Source organism: Schistocerca nitens, chromosome 2 (genome assembly GCF_023898315.1).
Source record: "Schistocerca nitens isolate TAMUIC-IGC-003100 chromosome 2, iqSchNite1.1, whole genome shotgun sequence".
NCBI classification, from domain to species: domain Eukaryota; kingdom Metazoa; phylum Arthropoda; class Insecta; order Orthoptera; family Acrididae; genus Schistocerca; species Schistocerca nitens.
In genome coordinates this window covers 21,398,290-21,423,260 of record NC_064615.1, presented here as the reverse complement: position 1 = coordinate 21,423,260, position 24,971 = coordinate 21,398,290, and the positions used below count along the sequence as shown (strand labels likewise).

Below are 24,971 nucleotides of genomic sequence, written 5' to 3'. Positions count from 1 at the left end.
AGTTTTTCATTTATTTTCTAATTTCTAGTTCACTTCACATTGATTTCACTAATTTATTTACCTATCTTAAGTACCACTCAATACCTTGTACCACCTGTGCGTTATTCTGCGGGTACTCCCCAACGTTATGTTCTACCTGCTGTAATAGCGACTTAATCGCTTCCACATCATTCTTGCACCATTCAGCCAGAATGATATGGCGAAGTTGTGCTGGAAGTTTCGTTATACAAATATCAATGTTTAAGAGAGAAAAGTTTTCAAATATAAGTATAAGAAGATGGTATGTATTTAGGATTATCACATTATTAGCAAACATCAAAAATAAGTGGGTGCACGCAGCATATTACTGTAGTCCTAAAAATTACAAGAACAATACACAGTACAATAACAAAATACATTAATATGAAAAGCGCTCATAAATGCTTACATGTGGATAATAGTGTGCATATCAATATTGTACCATGTAAGGAAATCAACCCATAAATGTAGACATCATCCCACAAGGAGCTAATCAGCTAATGACATGCATTTCTTTAGGTTGGTCTGGGGGTAAAAGTTTTGCAAAATTTCTTTTGCTGCTCTCTTTCTTCCCTCTTTCTGTGTAATTAAAAGTTTTCCTCCTCCCCCTTCCCTCTCCCCCAATTCCAACAACTCCCCTCCCTTCTACCCTTTGTCTTTCTCATTAGATGTTTACTACGATTGCAGTGCTTTAAATCATTCTCTGGGGTACAATTAATTTTTCCCCTGGGTACAGGTTGGTAATTATAGGAATATATTGATTTTTGTGGATATATCATTGACAAATATTCCCCTTCTCGTGATTTTCGCATTGCCTTTTCCTACCACGCCTGCAACTACTATCTCGCTGTCACACCACATGATAATCTTGTCACACCTGTGCGTTATTCTGTTACATCTCTTAAGTTGTAGTCAGTAGGCTGCAATCAGTATATTACTTTCAATAGTTTCCAGAAACTTGTTATAAGTCACTAATTTGCTATTTACAGCCAGTAAATCATTAGTTGCATTTTGCATAGTACAGCCTGGCCATTTATTATTGCAGTTAGTTTCTGTTAGTAATCCATATTCTGCTACATTAAAATAGAGTTATCAGCTACAGTTAGTCAACCTTATACTGCTTGGTATATTTGTTGCATATAGTTAGTTTTTATCTTTCTTACACAGTTTCTTTCGCAAGTTATTCAGCAATAGTTACGGATTTTCAGTCACCTACAGTTACAAGTAGTTATCCATTTTCTGTAAGTGGGTAGCCAACTACATAGCCAGGCTGTTAAACATTTATGAGTACAGTTACTACATCAACTACGATTTAAAAATTACGATTCATCTTTGCTACAGGTGGTTAGCTATATATAAACAATGGCCTACTGACATTCTATCATCACAATTACAGGCGCTTTGTAGTTATAATTAGTATTTGTGGTTAACAAGCTATATTAATCATTCAGCATCAGTTAGTCAAACGAATTACACTTATTTCATGCAATTAGTACGAATGTTGCTAGCTATACTCACTTCAGAAAAGTATTAAGAATTTTTTGTACATTTATGACTCAGATTTTTCACTACTGTATCACTGCTATATCTCCTTTGATCATGCTACTGACTTCTCTGCGCCAGCTCAGTGATGTGTTTTAAACCTTACCATACAGCTGGTATGAATTTCACTGGTTCTAGTCATTCCATGAGCCGTAATTGTGACCTACATATAGTCTTTTACTAGTTGTTTCGCTGTAACAGATGTACAGAATTGTGCCACACTTCTTTTCTCTATGGTTACTTTCTTACCCTTGATGTTAGCTACTGATCGAGAATTGATTCTCCCCTTACTACAATCACAGCTTCCAGCCCCATGATAAGCTTCACACTTTGTTTTTGCTGGCAGGTTCCCTGCTAGCACACTACTCATGTCACTAAATCTGATTACATGCACTTACATTTTTGCTTTTGTTTTGTGGCAACAACAGTTGCATAAGTTTATGTTTTACTACTTTAATGTACTTTTCCCCCACACAGAGACTAAATTCAAGAAATGCATGTCATTAGCGGATTAGCTCCACTTCTGGCATAACATCTGCACTTGTTGTTTGTTTTCTTTATACAGTACCATATTTGTACAACCATTATTATCCACATATAAGCACTTATAAGCTCATTTGTACTAACACAGTTTTGTTATATTATGCTTTGTTATTGTACTTTTTAGGACTGCAGCAATATGCTGCACACACCTCTTATTTTTTATGCTTGCTAATAATGTGACAATTCCAAATACATATTATGTTTTTATCTTTAAATTTTTAAACGTTTCTGTCTTAAATTTAGTATTCTTATCTAACTTACACTGCTTTGTGGAACATTATTTTGTACAGCTGTTCGAAGAAGGACACTAGGTGCCTGAAACAAGTAATTGTGTAAGTGGTTGCTGATTTTTTCAGCAAGTCAGATAAAACTCTCATATCGTTAGGACATGGGTAAAAATGAATGAGATGAACAACGAAATATGTATCAAATGGTTTGGCAAAAAAAAGTGTTCACATGATGTCTTTTTACATTGATGTGGAATCCATAAATGCAGAGAGAAGAGGGTCAGAGAAAGACAAAGAATGCACAAACGTATATCGAACTGATGTTGTTACAGAATACAGTAGTTGGGTGGAGCAGACCTTCCGGACATGCTTGTTGCATTGTACAGGATGAATCTAGTGGCAAAAAGATATCTTCAGGTCTTTTTCACTTCACTGTTATTGTGTAATGAATGCTCAGCTTCTTTATAAGAGACATTGTCTGCAGCTAAAAGAGAAGCCCATGCTCTTGGTGTATTTCCGACTGCAAACCACCAATGCACTGCTTAAAACTGGGAACCTTTTCAAGAGGAAACATGGTCACACTTCAACTGAAGTAGGGACTATGCACCCTACAAGGAAGGGTGTTGTTCATCCTGCACCTGTCGATGATGTTAGATTCGACTAAATTGGATATTGGCCCATGTTTAACAGTTACAAACAAAATGTAAATTGTGTGTACAGGCTAAATCATCCATTAGATATTGAAGAACTGTTTTGTAAAATTTCACAATCAGTAAATAATGTAATTTTCAGCCAGTGAGGTCCCTTGTTTGTATTGGTTATTATCATTTTTCATATTACTGGATAAAAAGTATTAGAATAATAGAACAGAATAGAAGTTCATTGTCGTGTAACATACAATTTCAAGTCATTGACTTAATATACAGGAGACTCATCAAAACACAAAAACTGGATTACAATTTTGCTTATAATATCATTAAATTAATATATTGTATCAGATAATTAATTAATTAATTAAGCTATTAATAATTTTTCTTAGAAAGTAACAAACTCTTAAAAATTAAAAGTCCTAAGTACTTGCTCTCTCCTGCTCAAATTCTCAGATTGTCATTCATGAATTCATCTACTGAATAGTAACACTTCTGCACTAGTTCCTCATATAAGGTTCTTTTCAATATTTATAAATTTATGCTGAGCAATTCTCTTTCTTTGACTTTGTTATAAGTTTTCATATCCATATTCTGTGGAATTAGAGCATAATGTTTTAAACGACAGTTGGGCAGTGCAAAATTGTTTTAATTTCTGGTGCTGTAATCATGCTGAAAATGATTTGCTACAAATAAATCAGGATTACTGTGTACAAAGATAACCAACTCACAGATGTATAGTGAGGGAATGCATAACATACTTAAATTATTTTGGAATGGGTGACATGATTTCCTTTGCCCTAATTGTGCATATTTCTAATGGTGGTTTTCTGATGTTTTGGTATTCATACTGTAACATCCCCTTAGAAAACGTAATGAAGTACTGTGCTGATAAAGATCTTACATTATTTGATTTTCAAACAGCTGAGCAGAACAGAACGTACTCAGACATTTCACTCTTTACCTATTATGATCAACACTAAACTGACAGCCAATATTTGTAGCGCAATGCAATCTGACTTTCAATAATCTCTACAAGAGAATGGCCCTGACTAACATTAACCTATACGTTTCACAAATCACTTACCTCACAAAAATCTTCGTTACTCAAACTACTGCAATACAACGAGCGCCAATACTGCCAGCTAAATAAAAGATTCTAACTACAGAAGGCACTAACTACTGATAGGGATAGTTAACAAATGAAAGATTTTGCTAGAGAACAAACAATGTATTTACCTTAATAGTGTTCAAAAGTCATCATATATATATATCAGTTCATGACATCCAGTCTTAAAAATTTACTGTCTCTGATGGACACACGTCCAGATCATCTGCTCTCAAAACTCCGCCATCTCTCTCCCCACATCCACTACTGCTGGCGGCTCACCTCCAACTGCCCAATGCTACGCGCTGTTAACAGCCAACTGCCCAACACTACAATAGCGAATATTACAACAATGCTAACCAGCCACAGAATGAACACAGCACAGCCAGTGATTTTCATACAGAGCGCTACGTGGTGTTACCAATATAAAAACCTAAACAGCGTACTCACAATACTTATGGTTTGAGTTAACCCAAAATACAATTCCATACCTTATTACTGCCTCAAAGTAGCTGTGATGTACTACTTTGCTTACGTCCATACTGGCTGCATTGTACAATATCTTCATTGCATATGCTAGGCTATTTAATTTATTTTGCAAGGTACTGTGTATGTGTACTCCATGATTTTTATCCAGTTGCATTCCTTGGGATTTCACACAGCTAGCTCCCTGCAAATCTTGGTTTGTATGACTGATCTGAATATCATTTAAGTTTGCTTGTTTTGTTTTAAACTATGTTAACTGAGCTTTTTCCATATTTAATTTTAACCCCTTTAAATCAAGCCAGTATCTATTTTTTCTAGAGTATACCATACAGTTTGGGGGCATTTGGTCATTACTGTTACTTTCAATGATTACAGATGTGCCATCTGCAAGTAAAACTGAGTGACACTAAATATTAAGTGGTAGATCATTTATGTGAAAATAGAAACACACAGCAAGAATCCTGGGGTACTTCTTGTGAAATGGTTTTCTTTTCCATTTTTAAATAAGTTCCTCTCTCTGATGATATAACCATTCATTGTCTTCAGTTGGTTATGTAGGACTTAAATCATTCTAATACTTTTCCAGTTTACAGAGTAGCAAGGAGTTGTTCACACTATCAAAGTTCTTTGGTAGGTCACAAAAAAATTCTGCGGCATGCAGTGAGTTGTCTAGAAAGCAGCTAATTTTATCTACAAAATGGTTTATAGCAGTTACTGTGGTTTTGCCTCTCCAAAATCCATACTGATTTTTTGAGATTATTTCATATGGTGACTGTTTTAGATAGAGATGGAAGAAGTGAGATAGTTTCTCATGTGTTATTTTATGCTTTTTTGAATAGTGGCTTAACTATTGCATACTTACTGGAAAATAACGTTCTTGAAGGGACTGGTTAACTATTGTAGATAGTGGCTGTGTAATTATTTTGGAGACTGTTTTCAACACTTTTGTTGGTATCCCATCCCATACTACTCATATTTTACTTTTTAGTGATAATCTTTTTCCAATAGTTTCAGTAAATGTACTGAAAACTTTACGTTCAAATTGCTCACTGTAAAGAAATTTACCTTATCTGGTTAATTTTCTACATTGATGTTTGATTTGTTCACATTTATAAAGAATCCATTAAATAACTCAGAAAGTGAGCAATATTTACAATAGTTTTGTCCTCTATCTTGATTTCGAAAATGACATGGTCTCTAGCTATGGCACCTGTTTCAGCTTTGATCATTGACATAATGCCCTTGATTTATTCTCAGTATCCAAAATAAATCTATTATTTGCCAGTTGTTTTGCTGCCTTTACAACTCTTTTTAAAAGTGGTTTTGTAATTTTTATATAGGTAACAAAATCAGGACTTTTTCTATGTTTTAGTTCCCTATTTAGCTGTCTTTTTCTTGCAGTGGAGATTTTTATTCGTTCAGTAATACAATTTATTTTATTTCCTACGCTTTTATTATGCACAGAATGGGGACGTTTCATTAAAAACGTGTAGGAAGTTTTCTAAGGAAGTAGTAGAATTATCAGAACATGAAATACTACGATCTACAGCCCACTTCACATTGTTTAATCTACAATAAAAGAAGTTCATATTTTCTTTGTTGAACTGGCGTTTGGTGTAGATTTTCTTTCGTGTGAGGGATTTTTTTAGTATCTCCATAAACAGAGCACAAGTCCTAAATATAGACAAAATTTATTTGCGTTATTAAAGATATAATTAGGTTAAAGTATTATCTATACATGTTGGTGACTTTCGTTTACTTGAGTAAAATAGTAAAATTATCACTGAAACCAAGCATTTGAATCACATCTATGAATTTTGTTGAGTTGTTGGCTTCACTAGGTAAATCTGTGTTGAAATCAGCAGTTATCATGACTCTTTTCTTGGTTTATTTTTAAATTTTTTGCAATAGCCACTGAAATTTCGACAGAAGCTTTTCCTCATTTCTGCGCCTGGTATTTTATACACAGATAAAATTACAATATTTTGCCCTTACTTTATGCAGCAGCATTCAAATATACATTCTCCATTAAGAGAACCAAAATCAATCTTGCTCTATATCCCACTGATCTTTCCACAAGTATGCACGATTCTTCTAGTCCTAAATACTCCAACAAAAGCTGCTGGCAACATAAAAATTATAAAAGTTATTTAAGATCTTGATACTATCCTCTGTAAGTCAGTGTTCATTCAAGCATAGAACCTTGATATATGTTATTTCTGACAAAAGATTCGCAAGTCGGTAAGTTTTGATTCTCTGCCATTTGTATAGTTTGAACTTAACCTATTTATGTTCAAATGCATTAGGAATGTATTGTTACTTTCTTTAATATTCTTAATGGCATTTTTTTGAAATGCTGTTTGTGTATTTTCATTTCAACTTCATTCAATTTTTACACCCCCATCTCTGCATACAAGTTTCCCTTACTAACAATGATCTTACAAATATCATTGCACATATTGCTGAATGTAGCCGATCCTAGTCTGCTTAGATGCAGCCCATCTTGTTCTAAACATTTATCACCGATAAATTTATTCTAATCCACGAAAACTACACCAAGTCCGTTGGACTGTTCTCTGACGCGTTTAGTTATCATGTCTATGTATTTATCACTTATCGATCTTCTGTGTAGGGTACTACTTGTATTCAACTTTGAGGCTGGGTACACGTTTTTCGCCATCCGAATTAGATTTCGTGCTTCGTTTACGATCTCTTCTTCGCTGCTGTTTCGCAGTGAGTTCGTCACCATGTGGATGAAAACACCTTTGTAGTTTTCACTGCGATTTACCAGCAGGAATGCATTTTGTTTCGTTTTCTGCTTGCTCTTGACATGATTATTCAATCGATGTATACTTATTAATTTTTGTGTTCAGTACTGCAATGTTTTGTATTTATGAACGCCTGTTATTAAGAAGCCATTTTTGGTGCATTGTTTGTCACTGTCTTGATGATTTCTTACTTTGCTTTTTGTACGTTACTGCCAGCCACTGATATTTATTTCTAGGTTCGACATATTTTGTACTTCTTTCTACAAGATCTTCGTCATTATTATAACTTTTTCGGTTTGCATAGCGCTTTTAACACTTTGAATTTGACTGGTTTTGGGACTGATGACCCTGTAGTTTGGTCCCTTTCTCTCCAAACCAAGGTACCAACCAACGGATTTTTTTTCTTCATTTTCCGACACTGATTCACTGTTTCCACGAATCCATAATAGTTTTTCATTTAAAAGTTTCGCATTTTCTTACCTCAAGATTACTATTTCTTTTCTGAAAGTCTTAGTGTCATTATTCACCAACGTGATAATTTCGTCTTCGGAATTTATCGAGTTGAGAAAATCTTCACGTTCATCGCTAACACAGTTACGACATGACCACCTAATATCGACATTTACGAACTTGAAATACACATTCGCACACTTTTCGTGTAACCAGAAGTTACATTTTAAACAGAAGATGCCTTTACTCACACTTTTTTTACATTCTTTATACGTTGAGTCATTATGAAACTGTTTTTAGCTGAGACTGAAGTCTCGCTGAACTGTTCTACCGGCCTGGTTTCTAAAATTATGTTATAAATATTATTGACTGTATTCAGATTCGTGACCTGTATTCACACGCAGTCCTAAAAAATCGTCCTAAATAAAAAATTTAAATCATGTTTAATATGTTGCTAGAAGTATGTAAAAGGCGAAAATAATGTTTTAATTTTTTTCTAACGCAACGTACACTTACTAGCCTGCCGTCTTCCAACACCAAAGATCTTAAGCGAAAACTTCATCAACACCTGTAGAGTGTAGACATGAGCGAGAGATGTCATGTTTGTTATGGCCGTTTGTTGTTAGCGGGTTGTTTGAGTTTTTGTGTATAGCAACATTGAATTCATTAGGCGTGTTATTTCAGTTGGTTTTTGTGCGTCACTCAGTAGACGACGTAATTTGTTAAACGCAATGCTATAACTGCTTTGTAAAGCTACGTATACATATGAGGGCCAGGCTTGTTCAGGACAATTATTGCGGGAAAAGGACGATGATGTTACGAATGTATACACTGCCCGTGCGATATGTTTGTGTGACCGGTTCATAAATAAAAAAACTACTTACTGCCACCTGGAGACAAATATTATTCATTTAATGAGAATTTACTTAACGTGCAGGCAGCTACCGTTGTGCTGATTTGCGGTTATTCTGACCCAATTGAATTATTTGACATCTTCTCTGAATTTGAAAGGGGTTATACTAGCTTTATCTGTGTGTATCAGAATGCCACCTCAACGCAAGTTAACGCCGCCTGCACTGGAGGAGCTGTGCATGAGTTTAATTTTAACTCACCTAGAACAAGAAATAAACCTTGTTCAGCATATTCGAACATATCAGACAACCTCTTTAATTTTACGCAGGCGGGGCATTGAGGCAGAAGCCTTACAAGCGGAACTTGCTACACAGTTTGATTCCTTGCCACCATTGATGGGTGAAATTGTGCGTCAGAGTATCACAAACAGGTTGGTTCTCATATATAACTAGTGTATGTAACATATGCTTTCGGAACAAAATAATGTATTGACTGTTATCAATAACAGTACTACCATTTCTGACGTTAAGTAGAAAAATAAAATTACGCACTACTGTGACCATGCCATTAACTTGCAAGCCTACAATTTAGTTTGGTATGCTAATATGACCATCATCAGTGCTAAATTACCTATTAGGATAGAAGTTCGTTTTTGCTATGTCACAGTTTGGGATAACTTATGGGTTCAGACTGTGCATAGTAAAACTAGCCACAGGAGTGATTGATAAAACATGAGCTAAAGGGCATCCTAGCCCTGCAGTGAGTGAAAGACTGCATTCTATCTGAAGTCATGGCAGAAGCCCATTCTGGTTTGAGTGCCATAGAGTTTACTTTACTTTTGTCATTCCATTGGTGTTTTTTTTGGCAGCAAATGAAAGCAATCATTTTTCTCTGTACTTAATTCTCATTGTTTTCACTGTGTTTTTAGCATCTTTCCATACTCTTGAGTTGGCAAATCTTAGTTGTATCCTGATTGTTATCTATTAATTCTCACTTTCTTTATAATTGTGAGGTCAGAAATGTTCATGATACCTTTATCTTCCTCTCAACCAAAACGAACCTTAACCATGTGTCACTTGTAAACTGCTCAAAAAAAGTTGTGCAGCACCTGCATTTCCATGAATAGCCTATATGCAAACTTTTATTTAAGGGAAGTTGTGAATTAGGAAATAAGTCTTACGAGACATACAAAGACTTAAAGAAAAATAACAACAAAAATAAAGGAACTCTGTTTGAAAGTGCATTTCTTTGCACTACAGTGAAATCAAAACAAAGTGGTCAAGGCAACACCGCTCAAGCTTAACCCAGTCTGCTGTGGTGCTATTCATGAGCTTGTCTGGAATGTGAAAAGGGTTCTTGTTCTGACAAGTTGCAACTGGTCCCCAGTATTTTCAATCAGGTTAATGTTATCAAATACCACAGACCCTTCGGTTCTGTTTTTGTGTCTCCTGGAAGGAGGTATCCGCAAGTTGAGCTCAGTATGTTTGTGCATTATTGTCTTGACAGACAAACCCATCAGCAGAATGTTGACTGTGGACCTGGACAAGATGTTGAAGGATCTTCTCCTGATACTGTGCTGTCCCAAAATTATCCTCAACAGCAATGGGAGTCATCCAACATTGCTCCAAAATAATTCATGTAAAGTGTATAACCACAACTTGTCATTACAATATTCAAATTCATAACATAGCTTTTTCTGTTTCACGGAAAGGTTTTTTTTTTCCACATTTTCTTCATGATAGGCCTCATTTATAAAATATAAGCCATCACTGCTGGAAATGTGATACTTATTAAATTACTCCAGGCTGTTATGGTGTGGTCTGATTTATCTTACCATGGCATAATAGCCTGGAATATTTTAATAAGTGCAATCTTTAATAATCCCCCATCCAGAAATCCAAATTGAGGTAGCCTACTTATTTTTAAAATTAAAAAAGAGACACATATTTCAATGAATTTGTTCCAGTAAATCTATAACTGCAGATTATGAAATACAATGGACTAGCCCTCAATTACTGTAGATATTGCATTAAACGCAACAGTTTTCAACAAGAAATAATATTGATTAGTCTACAGAGGCTTAAAGTGGATTTAACATTAGTACAGAAAGAATTCAGGAATATGAGTGAACATTAGGGTGACTCAGCTACAAGTAATTAAGTCTGTGTAATATTTTAACTCAATGGGGCACCTACCAGGCAACAACCAAACTCCTTAAAGTTACCGTACTAGAAATTAGTGTCCTTCACGGAGAATAATTTTAAGATCTTATTTGAGAATGCAAAGGAAACATCTTAGGCTAAATGTTTTAGAAGAAGTGGCGGTTTTTCATACACCACAGAACTACCAAACTGAGCTGAAACACTGTAACATTTTGGACTTGAACAACCAAACTGAGCTGAAAAACTGTAGCATTTTGGCTAATTTTGATTGCCTGAACTTCTCCAATGGAACACTTTTATAACTTGCATAACGGATATGTATTGCTGTTTTAAAACCTGCTTAGTATAGAAGCATTAAATAATTTTTTTGGAAATAATTTTAAAATATATATATTTTTAGTTATGCTATTTATACTTCCAGATTTATTTATTTAACCACCACAATGCAGTTTATTCACCACTTTCTATCACAACATGATTTAAATTTATCGTTAAATCCAGTAATATGATTCCCAGTTTCTGTTGTTTACCAAGTAAATGATATTCTGGTCGCCAGGCCCTCTCGATTTTGTGTATAGTTAGTTTTCATTCATGCTGTGTCCGCTTGGCCCACGTTCGGTTTGTATTAGTACCTCAACATTTTTGACATTGAGTCTGTTATACCAGTTTTGGGGAGTGACATCTTTTCCCTAGGTATTTTATTGGATCATGGGTTTCCGTTGCCACTGGTTCTGTGCTATATGTTCTAATTTGCAGTTAATTGCTCTCGTTCTAGAATTATTTTATTGGAGCATGAGTTTTGACAATTTCAAGTTACACCTTATGGTGTATAAATTCCAAACTTATCCATTTGATGTTATGCAATTGATAGGTTACGGCTGGAACATTGGGACATAGTTCATTCTCTCTTGCCTTACAAAGTGATAAGTTGTGAATAAAAATCTATTCCTTTTTCTCTCTGTTTATACACTATCTATTAACAGCACCTCCTAATAAAGGGACTTGAGTAACACTAATTCAGCCTTGAAGAAATTTCGCTACAGGATTTTTTAAGATTATTTTGGAGAATTTTAGGAAATTTCTTTCCTGTGGCAATGTATAATCCTAACCTATAGTTACCCTGACTACAAAATGTCTTTTTCACTTTCATCTGCTTGCAGCATAATTAGCAACATATTTTGCTTAACTGCTGTCAGAACATTGTCGTCAAATTCAGAGAGAGTCATCATTTCAAGAAGTAAGTAGCAGAGGTGGTTCAGAGATTGTGGTTCAGAGATTATGTCATAGCAGCAGATCAATATTCTGATAATGTATCAGCTAAATTTGTGACTAGCAAATCATGAAAAGTTGCATCTGATGACAGAAAACAGATCTTTACATAAATTAGGCCAGGGAAATACATGTTCTTGAAGAGTTCATGTTCTTGTGATATAATTGGAATTGGTGTTGAATGCAAAAAGTGCACCTGTTATTCATCTGGCATGACATAGAGCTCTTGGAATAAGCAATGATATTGTAGTGTTTGAATTGTGACCAATGAACTCCAAAAGTTCTTAGTAAGCATTATTCCATTGTTTTGACAAGGAATGATGATGCTCAAGAACTCCAAGATTGGTAGAGTGGACGTTACCAGTGACTTCATTGCTCATGTAAAATTTCTTGTCAGTTTCATTCAGGTTTCTCAGAGTCTTTTGAAAAGTTGAGACAGCCCCTCCAAAGTATGATTGACACCAAGACACAACATACCACCATTAAACAATTGTTCAAGATTTACAGAGCCATCATTTAATCGACCTGTGTTGTTTGCTGTTGTTTCTGAATTCTGTCAGTTATTCCCCACTTTTCTACTATGTGGTAAAGAGCCGAGGTTTCACTTCTCCGAGACATATTGGAACTATAGGGGCTATCAGTATCTGCTCATTGCCTTGAAAACTTACAATCATTGCCAGTGTATCAACCTTTCCAACACCTTTGAATGCTGCAACCAGCTTCCCATATCTGTGCAACACCAATTCTTGGCAGACATTAAGGTTAAGTTTGAATCATACTTCCTTTTGTCTCTCTCTCTCTCTCTCTCTCTCTCTCTCTCTCTCTCTCTCTCTCCCCCTCTCCCTCTCCCTCCCCCCCCCCCTCCCTCTGCCTCCCCCCTTCTCTTTTATTTATTTAATGAACATACATAATAGGCTCCCAGATATGTGAGTGTCTCGAAGATTTCTTAACACAGAATCCAATACATGGTCCTCAATGCAGAGTACTCATCAGGGACAAGGATATTGTCAGGAGTGCCCTGGGGAAATATGATAGGACAGCTCTTACACTCTAAATACATAAATTAACTGATGGACAGGGTGAGCACAATCTGTGGCTGTTTGCTGATGTTACAGTCTTGTATGGGAAGGTATCATCGCTGACGTAAGGGAAGGTGTCGTCATTGAATGACTATAAGGGTATACAGGATGACTTGGGCAAAATTTCTAGTTGGTGTGATGCATGGCAGCTCAGTCTAAATGCAGAAAAGTGTAATTTAATGCAGATGAATAAGAAAAGCACTCCTGTAATGTTCAAATACAGCATTAATAGTGTACTACTTGACGCAGTCATGTCAATTAAATATCTAGGCATAACATTACAAAGCGATATGAAGTGGAATGAGCACGTAAGGACGGGATTAGGGAAGGCGAATGGTTGACTTCAATTTATTGGTATATTGTAGGAAAGTGTGTATCAGCTGTAAGGGAGCCTGCTTATAGAACACTAGTGTGACCCATTCTTGAGTACTGCTCAAGAGTTTGGGATCCTCTCCAGTTTGGATTAAAGGAAGACATGAAACAATTCAGAATTCTGCTTGATTTCTTACCGGTAGGTTAGATCAACACACGAATATTACCGAGTTTCTTCGTGAACTCAAGGCGGAGTTTCTGGAGAGAAGAAGACACCCTTTCCTGAAACATTTTTGAAAAAATTTAGGGAACTGGCATTTGGAGCTGGCTGCAGAACTATTCTACTGCTGTTAATGTATATTTCACGTAAGGACCACAAACATAAGATAAGAGAAATTAGGGCTCGTACAGAGGCATATAAACAATCATTTTTCCCTCACTCTATTTGCGAGTGGAACAGGACAAGAAATAACTAGTGGTACAAGGTACCTTTTGCCATGCACCATTTATGGGCTTGTGGGATATGTATGCAGATGCAGATGTCTGAAAGCTTCAGTAGCAATCAAAGATGTAAACCTTATTTGTGTCGCTAATTTTGCAGCTATTAATGATTTTAGAGGGAGTGCTTGTAACAAAGTGAAGCATGCTAGAATTGTTGCTGCTGCTGCTTCAGTTGTTGCTGTTGCTGGCCTTTACTGAACAATAACAGGCAACTTATTACTATCATCACTGGCAACAGATTCCACTGCTTGATGGGGAATCGTCTCAGTTTTGATGCACCCAAAGGCGATCACTGACAATACAGTTCTTCATAAGCCATTTTTTCCATTGGAGTCCAGAGATGTAATTTCTGATTTACACTGTCCGTTTAGGCCTGTTGTCCTTTTTGCTTTTAAAGAATTAGGAAATTTGTATCCCCTTCTCTTTTTGTCTATTCCAGAGCAGTTCTGTGAGCTATGTCATTTTGACAAAACTGTCTCCTTTTCCATTTTGGTTATATGCTGTTATAGTCAATGTTAATATAAAACTTATGTTTAATAATCATTTCTTAAATAAAGAGAAAACTTAGGGACAAACAGTTCAAGATAAAGTCACAGCAGTGCACCGGAAAAGCAACTTTTATAAAATTAACCATAAAAATCTAGCACAAACTTCTCCTTTTGAAATTAAGAAAATTATATATTCTCTCAAGAATAAAAGCCCCTCTTGATTTGATGTTGTTTCCACCAGAGAACTAAAGGTTTGTTCCTGTATAATAAGCCCTGTCTTACCTGAAATATGTAATGCAATACTAACTCGAGGGATTCTTCCAGAGACATTGAAATATGCCATTGTTAAACTCTTGTATAAGAATGATGGTGAGAGAGATGTCAATGAATACTTATCTTTTTAATTATTGACAACATTGTCCTAATTTTTTGAGAAGTTGGTGTATTCTAGAATAACATCCCACCTACATCTATATTGATACGGTACTTCGTAGACAACTGTACAGCACATTGTGGAGGATACCATGTACTACTGCTAGTCATTTCTTTTGTTCCACTCATGAATAGAATAAGAGAAAAATGACTCTATATGCCTCCGTATGAGCCCTAATTTCTTGTATCTTATCTTCATGGTCCTTGTGTGCTGGAGGCAGCAGAATCGTTCTGCAGTCAGTATCAGATGCCAGTTCCCTAAATTTTTTGAATAGTGTTCCTCAAAAAGAATGTCTCCTTCCCTCCAGCGATTATAGTTGTGTTCCCAAAGCATCTCACTAATACTTTCATGTTGTTCTAACCTACCAGTAACAAATCTAGCAGCGAACCTCTGAATTGCTTTAATGTCTTCCCGTAATCCAACCTGATGCAGCTCCCAAACACTCAAACAGTACTCAACGACGGATCGCACTAATGTCAAATATGCAGTTTCCTTTCAAGATGAACCACACTTGCCCCACCCCTCCCATCGGAAGTTCGAGTCCTCCCTCGGGCATGGGTGTGTGTGTTGTTCTTAGCATATGTTAGTTTAAGTAGGCCTAGTGTGTATGTCTAGGGACCAATGACGTAAGCAGTTTGGTCCCTTAGGAATTCACACACATTTGAACATTTTTGAACACTTGCCCCAAATTCTCCCAGTAAGCTGAAGGTGACCATTCACCATCCCTGCTTTAATTCTTAAATGCTCATTTCATTTTGTTTTGGTTTGCAACATTATTTTTATATATTTAACTGATGTGACTGTTTCCTGCAGCACACTGCTAATGCAGCATCCATACATTATGGATTTGCTTTTTCTACTCATCTACATTTAGAGCTAGTTGACAAATTCATGACACAACAAGAAATTTTGTCTCAAGTCGTCTTGTATCCTCCTACAGTCACTCAACTTCGACACCTTTGTGTACACCTCAGCATCATCAGCAGACAACTGCAGATTGCTGCCCACCCTGTCGACCAGATCATTTATGTACGTAGCGAATAACAGTGGTTCTATCACACTTCCCTGAGGCACTCCGTACAATATCCTTGTCTTTGATGAACACTCAGCGTCAAATTCTATAATTTAAGAAGTTTTTGAGCCACTCACATATCTTTGAAGCTATTCCATATGTTCATACCTTCTTTAACAGCCTGCAATGGGGCAACATATCAAAAGCTTTCTGGAAATCTAGAAATATGGAATCTGCCTGTTGCCCTTTATCCATTGTTCGCAGTATATCTTGTGAGAAAAGGGCAAGCTGAGTTTCACACAAGCAGTTCTTTTTAAAACCATGCTGATTTGTGCACATAAGCTTCTCGGCCTCAAGAAAATGTATTATATTTGTACTGAGAATATGTTCAAGGATTGTGCACCAAACTGATGTTAGGGATATTGGTATGTAAATTTGCAGGTCTGTTCTTTTGCCCTCCTTATATGCAGGAGTCCTGTATGCTTTTTTTCCAGTGACTTGGGACTTTGCACTGGGTGAGAGAGTCATGATAAATAGCAGCTAGCTAAGGGACCAAAACCATAGGGTAATCTTTGATAAAGTGAATTGGGATAACATCTGAACCTGGTGACTTATTTGTTTTCAACTCCTTTGGTTGTTTCTCTATGCCAGAGATGCTTACTACTATGTCATCGATACAGGAGTCTGTTCAAATGTCAAAGGATGATGTGTTTGTACAGTTCTCCTGCATGAGCGATTTCTTGAATGTGAAATTTAAAACTTCAGCTTCAGTTTTGCTGTCTTCAGCTGTCATATCAGACTGGTCAGCAAGTGACTGGATGGAAGCCTTAGACCCACATAACTATTTCACGTAGGACCAGAATTTTTTTGGGTTCTCTGCCGGATCTTTTGCTAAGGTACAACAGTGCTAGCAGTTGTATGTTTCATGCATAAATCTTTTCACAGGCACATGAATCTCTATTAACCTTTGCTTGTCATCAGTTACACTCTCTCTTTTGGACCGAGAGTTCAGCAGCCTTTACTTCCTCAGCATTTTCTTGTTATTGAACCATGGTGGGTCTTTTCTGTCCTTAATCCACTTACTAGGCACATAATTCTCCAGACTGCAATTTACAATCTGTTTAAGTTTTGCACGTAATTCCTCTTCGTCCAACTTACTAGAACTAGCTGATGTCAATTTACTAAGTCAGGTGCTAGCAATTGCTTCTCTGTGCTTTCTAGCAGAAACAGTCATCTAGACTTCTTAACTAATTTATGAACTTTTGTAACCATAGTTGCTATAATGACATCATGATAACTAATCCCCAATTCTATAATGATGTTGCTGATAAGCTCCAGCCTATATGTAGCTGCAGAGTCGAAGATATTTCTATCGTGTGTGGATTGCCAAACTAGCCGCTCAAGACAGTTTTCAGAAAACGTGTTCAAAATTACTTTGCACATCTGTCTATCTGTGTCCACTGCAAAGAATCCTTAGACTTCCCAGTCTGTACTTGGGAGGTTAAAGTCACTTCCAACTTGTAATGCATAATTTGGGTATTTATGCTCTACTGACCATAGACGTTGTTTGAATGACCCTAGAACTGTCACAGCAGAATCACGCAACCAGTAAAAAACATCCAACAATTCACTTGGTTTCACCTACACCTGTTATATGCGACCAGATAACTTCACTGTCACTCTCAACTTTGACCTCAGTTGACACAATATTTTTGTCAAAAGCAATTAACACTCCCACTCCTATGCCCTCTAATATATCTTTTTTATACATCTTCCATGACTCTTTAAATACCTTAGAGCTTTCCACTTCGGATTTCAGCCAGGTTTCGGTTCTGAGAATAATTTGAGCATGAGAACTTTCCTGGAGGGCAGTAAATTCTGGAACTTCGCTATGAATACTCCGACAATTTAGTGATATAATTTTGACAGTTGACTTGTCTCTACTCTGAATGCCGTCTGACTTCCCTCGCTGCGCATCGACTGACGAGTGTTCATTAGAGTATCTCAGACTACCACGTGGCTTAAAAAGCCTCACCCAACCAATATCACAGGTCTAGAAATCTGCAGCCAAGACCAGTACAGAGTTGACAAATCCTTTGGTTGAGACCCTGTACTTGGCTCCAAACCAGAGGACTCCGATCAACTCTAGGAATACTGCTGCAAATTGTGAGGCTAGCAGTCTTCACCACTTCCGCCAGTCACCTGTATGAACTGAGGGTGGCGTCAGAACCCGTGCGACAGGCGTCATTGGTTCTGACACGAGCCACAACTTGCAGACGGCTGCATCCTCCATGCTTTATAGCCGCAGGTAAGGCCGTCTCCACATCTCAGATGAGGCCCTCCCTTGTAGTCATACTGAGTGCACATTGGCTTTCTTTCCAGCCCTGAACACTATCTGCCTAAGAGATTTCATAACACACCCAACGTTGGAGTTCCCAACAACTAGTAAACCCCTCCACCCATGTGTATGCTTGTACCCTGCTGAAGGAGTGGCCAACTGTCCTCTCACAGGATGAATGGGTGAGGCCAGACGAGCAGTCTTCACATTGGCCCTCCACCTTGAGCCACACAAATGCATTACTACCCGCCACTCACTCTGTTGTGAGGGCAGATCCATTGCGTCGGGTATCCTGCCTCAGCAGCAGAGCCCATAGACGAAACAAGCAACACCTGTGGTTTCCCATGTGATGTAGCAAATTCTCCACTATTGTTACACCCCAAGGCAGCAGCCAGAAGGTGACTGGCAGTAGCCAAAAGCTCATTCAGCTGTTCACGAGCTGTGGCCAGTTCCTCCTGCATCCGCACACAGCATGCACACATTCTACCCATCCTTGCAAAACTAACTGAAGAAGTAAACTATAAAAGCAGGCAAAATCCTAGATGTGCAACTTGCTACCTCCTGATGTGTCACAAATGGGCACTGATGCCTCAGTGAGCTATCTAGCTGGCTGAAAACTGTTCTACAGACTGCCTGAATTTACACGTACAAAATGTGAGTCTACACCTCTTAAATGGACACACATGTGAAATTTCAGAAATATACTACAAGGAAAAGATAAACACTTAATTTGCCGCTCTGTAGATGTATATCAGTTGAGAGCTGGTCCTCACTGCCTGGCTTACTAAATGTACAGATGCTTGTGTTCAGAACAAAACAAAGCAAAAGGAATGTCCTCAGTAAATCAAAGTTCACATTTCAGAAGAGTTGTTCTACTGAGTATGCCATTTACACATTCAGTCACCAAATTTTATAAGCATTAAGTAATGAAACAGCACCAATTGGTATTTTCTGTGATCTTTCTGAGGCATTTGATTGTGTGAATCACAATTTCTCCTTAATAAGTGGAGATTTAATGGGACTGATGGTGCAGCCAACCAATGGATAATGTCATATCTAATCAAAAGAATGCAGAAAGCTGCACTTAGTAATTCAACCAATGTAATTCGGGAAGATTCTTGTGACTGGGGAGAAATCATATATGGAGCTTCCAAGGATCAGTTTTAGGTCCGCTGTTGTACCTCATATATATACCGGTAAAAGATATTCCATCTAATATACAGCAACCCCAATCAGCTCTTTTTGCAGATTATGCTAGTATTGCAATCAGTCCAAGCATACATACAGCAACAGAAGAAATGCTAAATGTTGTTCTTGAAAGTATCATTGACTGGTTTTCTGCAAATGCCTCACCCAACTACTATACCAATGATAGCGTAACACATGGTGAAGAAATAATAAACATGATAGAAAATTCAAAATTTTTGGTCTTTATATTGATGAAAATTTAAACTTGAAAACGCTTCATTTGGAACTCCTAAAACAACTTAGTTCAGCTATGTTGGCATTTACAATCTTTGCAAATCATGAGGAGAGAGAAACCAGTGACATATTTTGTAAATTTTCATTCAGTAAGTAATGTCATATGGAATAATGTTCTGGGGTGATTCATCTTTTAAGAAAAAAAAGTGTTCAGTGCTCAAAAATGTGCTATAAGAAAAATATGTGTTACCCACAATCATCTTGTAGACATCATTTTAAGGAGTTTGAGGGATTTGGACTACTGCCTCACAGTATATTTATTTCCTGATGAAGCTCATTGTAAATAATCCACTGTAGTTCAGAAATAACAATGGGGAAGCATAATTACAATACTAGAAGAAAAAATTACATTATAGCACAAAAAGGGATGCACAATGCTGTACCTAACATTTTTGATAGGCTAACTTACTCATTGAATTAAAATGTCTGACAGGTAGCAAAGTAAAATTTGAAAATGTCTGACAGGTAGCAAAGTAAAATTATATATGATGATCAGTCTTTCTCGGCGTATTGCACTGATGAATTCTTCTCGAGTTATAAGGTGATGGGTGGGAAACTCATCAAAACGTTGCGACAAGACGACACCACCACTCGGCTGGTAACCTGAGAAGAATTCATCACCTTATATTATGTATATTTTAATATGTAATAAGTGGTGGGTAGAAATTACTAACTCATATTCATATACCTATAAAAAACGCATCTGGTCAGCATGTAGCCATATATACAAAATAATTTGCAGTGCAATTATAAAATACTCATCACACATCATTACAGTTTATCCTGTAAATGATCCATGGGATGTAAACCTTAACTTTCTCCTCATCATACGGTCTTAGTAACATTAACTCCACGGTCAGTCCATCTAGTTTGTTTATGTATTTAATTTATCTTTATTTGCCCAAGGATCGTCTCACAGTGATATAGGATCTGTCAAGGTAATACAATCCAAATCAGCAGGCCAAAATATACAACACAGCATACATAACATGCTTTATGAGGATACAACTGGTCATCTGTGGGTATAGGACAAGTGAACAGCCATGGCTTTGATTAGGGAACCTTCGTGGCATTTGCCTTAGCAGTCTAGGAAAACTGAAATCAGGTTGGCAGAACAATGCCATCCTCCCAAATAGGTCGTCAGTGTCTTAGCAGCTGCGCTGCCTCACTTGGTAAACCCCTATTGTATAATGTTCCTTGATTTACACAAAATTTGCTCAGATAGCCTGCAGTGTAAAACATAGTTTGGCTTTTCATTGCTACACACACTGAGATCACCCAGTGATGACTCTGGAACTGTTTTTGGTTACTGTTTCTGTTTACTTGCAGTGTAAAACGTATCTTCACTACCACACACACTGAGACACCCACTAATGACTCCTGGACTGTGAAGATAGTGCTCTGCCCCTTGCATCAACTCCAGACTCATTTCTCTTCATATTCAACTACATGTCACTGTCCACCTTAAAAGCTAAGCTAACAGACATTAGTATCATGTATTTTGCGTCTTGACAAATAATTTCCTTGTAAGAGCACTAAATCGTGTTGAAATGCCACAAGGTGCTGTAGTTTTCCCCTTTTGTTACTGTCCACTAGTCTGAGACCTCTGAGTAATCTCGAATTGTGTAATACGCATTACTTACAAAAAACATTTTAGCTGTATTTTTAAGCACATGTATTTTAGTAATCATTTGCACTTCCATTAGCAGTTTATTATACTATTTTATCTCATATGTAAAATTATGTTTTGAGGTTTTTGTCTGGGTAAATATAACTCCAAACTGGTTCTTGTTCCATGGGCGTGTATAGAACAGGTAATGCAGCTTTTAGTAATATTTTCCCTGATATACACCACAGATTGGTAGATGAACTCAATTGGTGCAGTAAGGATGCCCAATTTTCTAAATAGCTCTTTACCATAAGCCAGAGTAATACTTCCAGTTATTATTCTTATGCCTCCTTTCTGTAATTTAAAAACAGTGTCCATGTTTTGTGCCTTCAATCCCCAGAAAAGAATCCCACAGCAAAGAACTGAGTATCTGTTGGTGTAGTATGTCATCACAAGACAATGGTTTTTACGGACTAATGCTAACACCCTAAGAGCATAACATAATGATGACATTCATTTTGCCAGCATCTTGGTATGTTCATTCCATGTTAGCTGACTATCAATGGTGATACCTAAAAACTTAGTGTGCTGTAAAATTTTTAGAGTTATCATGTAAATGATTTGCTTTCCCTCTTTGTGCTGCAGTACGTTCTGTTTGTTTTCTTTATGTTCAACATTAATTTATTCCATATTGTCCAATATTGTATAAACATCCATGAGGGTTTTCTTTCTCTAATAGGAGTCTTGCAAGGGCCAATATTGTACTTCTTCCAGATCTGAAGCGTTATTACTCTTAGATTGTAGGGGGAATGTTTAAAGTTGGTTGGTCTAAAAATAATTTGGCTATAATGATTTCATAGGAAACATAATCAACAAGAGAGATCTGCAACCATTCAAGTAATTTGTGTGCTGAGCTTCCGGAAGAAATTGATGCCTTTCCATAGGTCTAAGAAGAAAACATGAAGTCCCTTCCCACTGGCACCACAAAGAGTAACTTTCCAGAATGAGATTTTCACTCTGCAGCGGAGTGTGCGCTGATATGAAACTTCCTGGCAGGTTAAAAGAGTAACTTTATGTTTGCTTGCAAAATAAGTAAACCAAGAACATTACATACGTCATGAAATAAATTTATGTAATTATAATAATAAAAATGTAATAAGTTTGTCTAAAAATATTAATGAAAAATGCTATAGCATGACACAGCTCGGCAATGGAAATTTTTTCTTAAAGGTAAAGGGTTTTTCTGCTACATTTTTTGGAACTGAATTCAGATAAAATGTTTAGAATGTTCAGACACATTTAGTTTTGACAAAAATTCAGCTCTTTAATTGTTACAATAACACTTGTTTGAAAATATGCAATTTAACCTGCTACAAACTAACTAACTTCATAGTCTGTAATACAGCTATTTATATATTTTGATGATATTGTAATGTTGAGGGCTTTTTTTTTTTTTCATGTAAACTTCAGCAATAAGTGATGAACTGACTGGTGCCTGCGTTTGCACATTTCATGGCTTCAAGAGTTAGTATCATTACACATCAAACCACATAATAATTCATGGATTTGTAACCCCTTATCTCAGATTTTCACAAAACTTTGCACTTTTGCTTATACTTATAACATAGGAACTATTGCAAAATCTTTTTGGTCTCAGAGTACAACTTCAGTTTATATCAAATTTTAAATGTAGTGATATTCTGATAACTGGGCTCTGCAAGAATGTCAATGCAAAATTATATATATTTTTCCTACGTGGAATGTTTCCCTCTATTATAACCAAAATTATACTTATATCTAAAAACAAAGATGATGTGACTTACCAAATGAAAGTGCTGGCAGGTCGACAGACACACAAACATACACACAAAATTCAAGCTTTCGCAACAAACTGTTGCCTCATCAGGAAAGAGGGAAGGAGAGGGAAAGACGAAAGGATGTGGGTTTTAAGGGAGAGGGTAAGGAGTCATTCCAATCCCGGGAGCGGAAAGACTTACCTTAGGGGGAAAAAAGGACGGGTATACACTCGCACACACACACACATATCCATCCACACATATACAGACACAAGCAGACATATTTAAAGACAAAGAGTTTGGGTAGAGATGTCAGTCGAGGCAGAAGTGCAGAGGCAAAGATGTTGTTGAATGACAAGTGAGGTGTGAGTGGCGGCAACTTGAAATTAGCGGAGATTGAGGCCTGGTGGATAACGGGAAGAGAGGATATATTGAAGAGCAAGTTCCCATCTCCGGAGTTCGGATAGGTTGGTGTTAGTGGGAAGTATCCAGATAACCCGGACGGTGTAACACTGTGCCAAGATGTGCTGGCCATGCACCAAGGCATGTTTAGCCACAGGGTGATCCTCATTACCAACAAACACTGTCTGCCTGTGTCCATTCATGCGAATGGACAGTTTGTTGCTGGTCATTCCCACATAGAATGCGTCACAGTGTAGGCAGGTCAGTTGGTAGATCACGTGGGTGCTTTCACACGTGGCTCTGCCTTTGATCGTGTACACCTTCCGGGTTACGGGACTGGAGTAGGTGGTGGTGGAGGGTGCATGGAACAGGTTTTACACCGGGGACGGTTACAAGGGTAGGAGCCAGAGGGTAGGGAAGGTGGTTTGGGGATTTCATAGGGATGAACTAAGAGGTTACGAAGGTTAGGTGGACGGCGGAAAGACACTCTTAGTGGAGTGGGGAGGATTTCATGAAGGATGGATCTCATTTCAGGGCAGGATTTGAGGAAGTCGTATCCCTGCTGGAGAGCCACATTCAGAATCTGATCCAGTCCCGGAAAGTATCCTGTCACAAGTGGGGCACTTTTGTGGTTCTTCTGTGGGAGGTTCTGGGTTTGAGAGGATGAGGAAGTGGCTCTGGTTATTTGTTTCTCTACCAGGTCGGGAGGGTAGTTGCGGGATGCGAAAGCTGTTGTCAGGTTGTTGGTGTAAAGCTTCAGGGATTCCGGACTGGAGCAGATTCGTTTGCCACGAAGACCTAGGCTGTAGGGAAGGGACCGTTTGATGTGGAATGGGTGGCAGCTGTCGTAATGGAGGTACTGTTGCTTGTTGGTGGGTTTGATGTGGACGGACGTGTGAAGCTGGCCATTGGACAGGTGGAGGTCAACATCAAGGAAAGTGGCATGGGATTTGGAGTAGGACCAGGTGAATCTGATGGAACCAAAGGAGTTGAGGTTGGAGAGGAAATTCTGGAGTTCTTCTTCACTGTCAGTCCAGATCATGAAGATGTCATCAATAAATCTGTACCAAACTTTGGGTTGGCAGGCCTGGGTAACCAAGAAGGCTTCCTCTAAGCGACCCATGAATAGGTTGGCGTACGAAGGGGCCATCCTGGTACCCATGGCTGTTCCCTTTAATTGTTGGTATGCCTGGCCTTCAAAAGTGAAGAAGTTGTGGGTCAGGATGAAGCTGGCTAAGGTAATGAGGAAAGAGGTTTTAGGTAGGGTGGCAGGTGATCGGCGTGAAAGGAAGTGCTCCATCGCAGCGAGGCCCTGGACGTGCGGAATATTTGTGTATAAGGAAGTGGCATCAATGGTTACAAGGATGGTTTCTGGGGGTAACGTCTGTGTGTGTGTGTGTGTGTGTGTGTGTGTGTGTGCGCGCGCGAGTGTATACCTGTCCTTTTT

The 24,971-nt window shown here is 37.6% G+C and overlaps 1 protein-coding gene across 5 annotated transcripts in view; it reads left to right on the top strand.

The window, feature by feature from the left end:
• Positions 1-8,347: 8,347 nt before the first annotated feature.
• LOC126235681 (uncharacterized) overlaps positions 8,348-24,971 on the top strand; it is an 84,160-nt gene continuing 67,536 nt past the window's right edge. For all 5 annotated transcript variants that reach the window (XM_049944416.1, XM_049944417.1, XM_049944414.1 and 2 more), the window contains exon 1: positions 8,348-9,071. In XM_049944416.1, the coding sequence (XP_049800373.1) occupies positions 8,833-9,071 (239 nt within the window). In that variant the 5' untranslated portion in view covers positions 8,348-8,832. The remainder of the gene's footprint in view (positions 9,072-24,971) is intronic.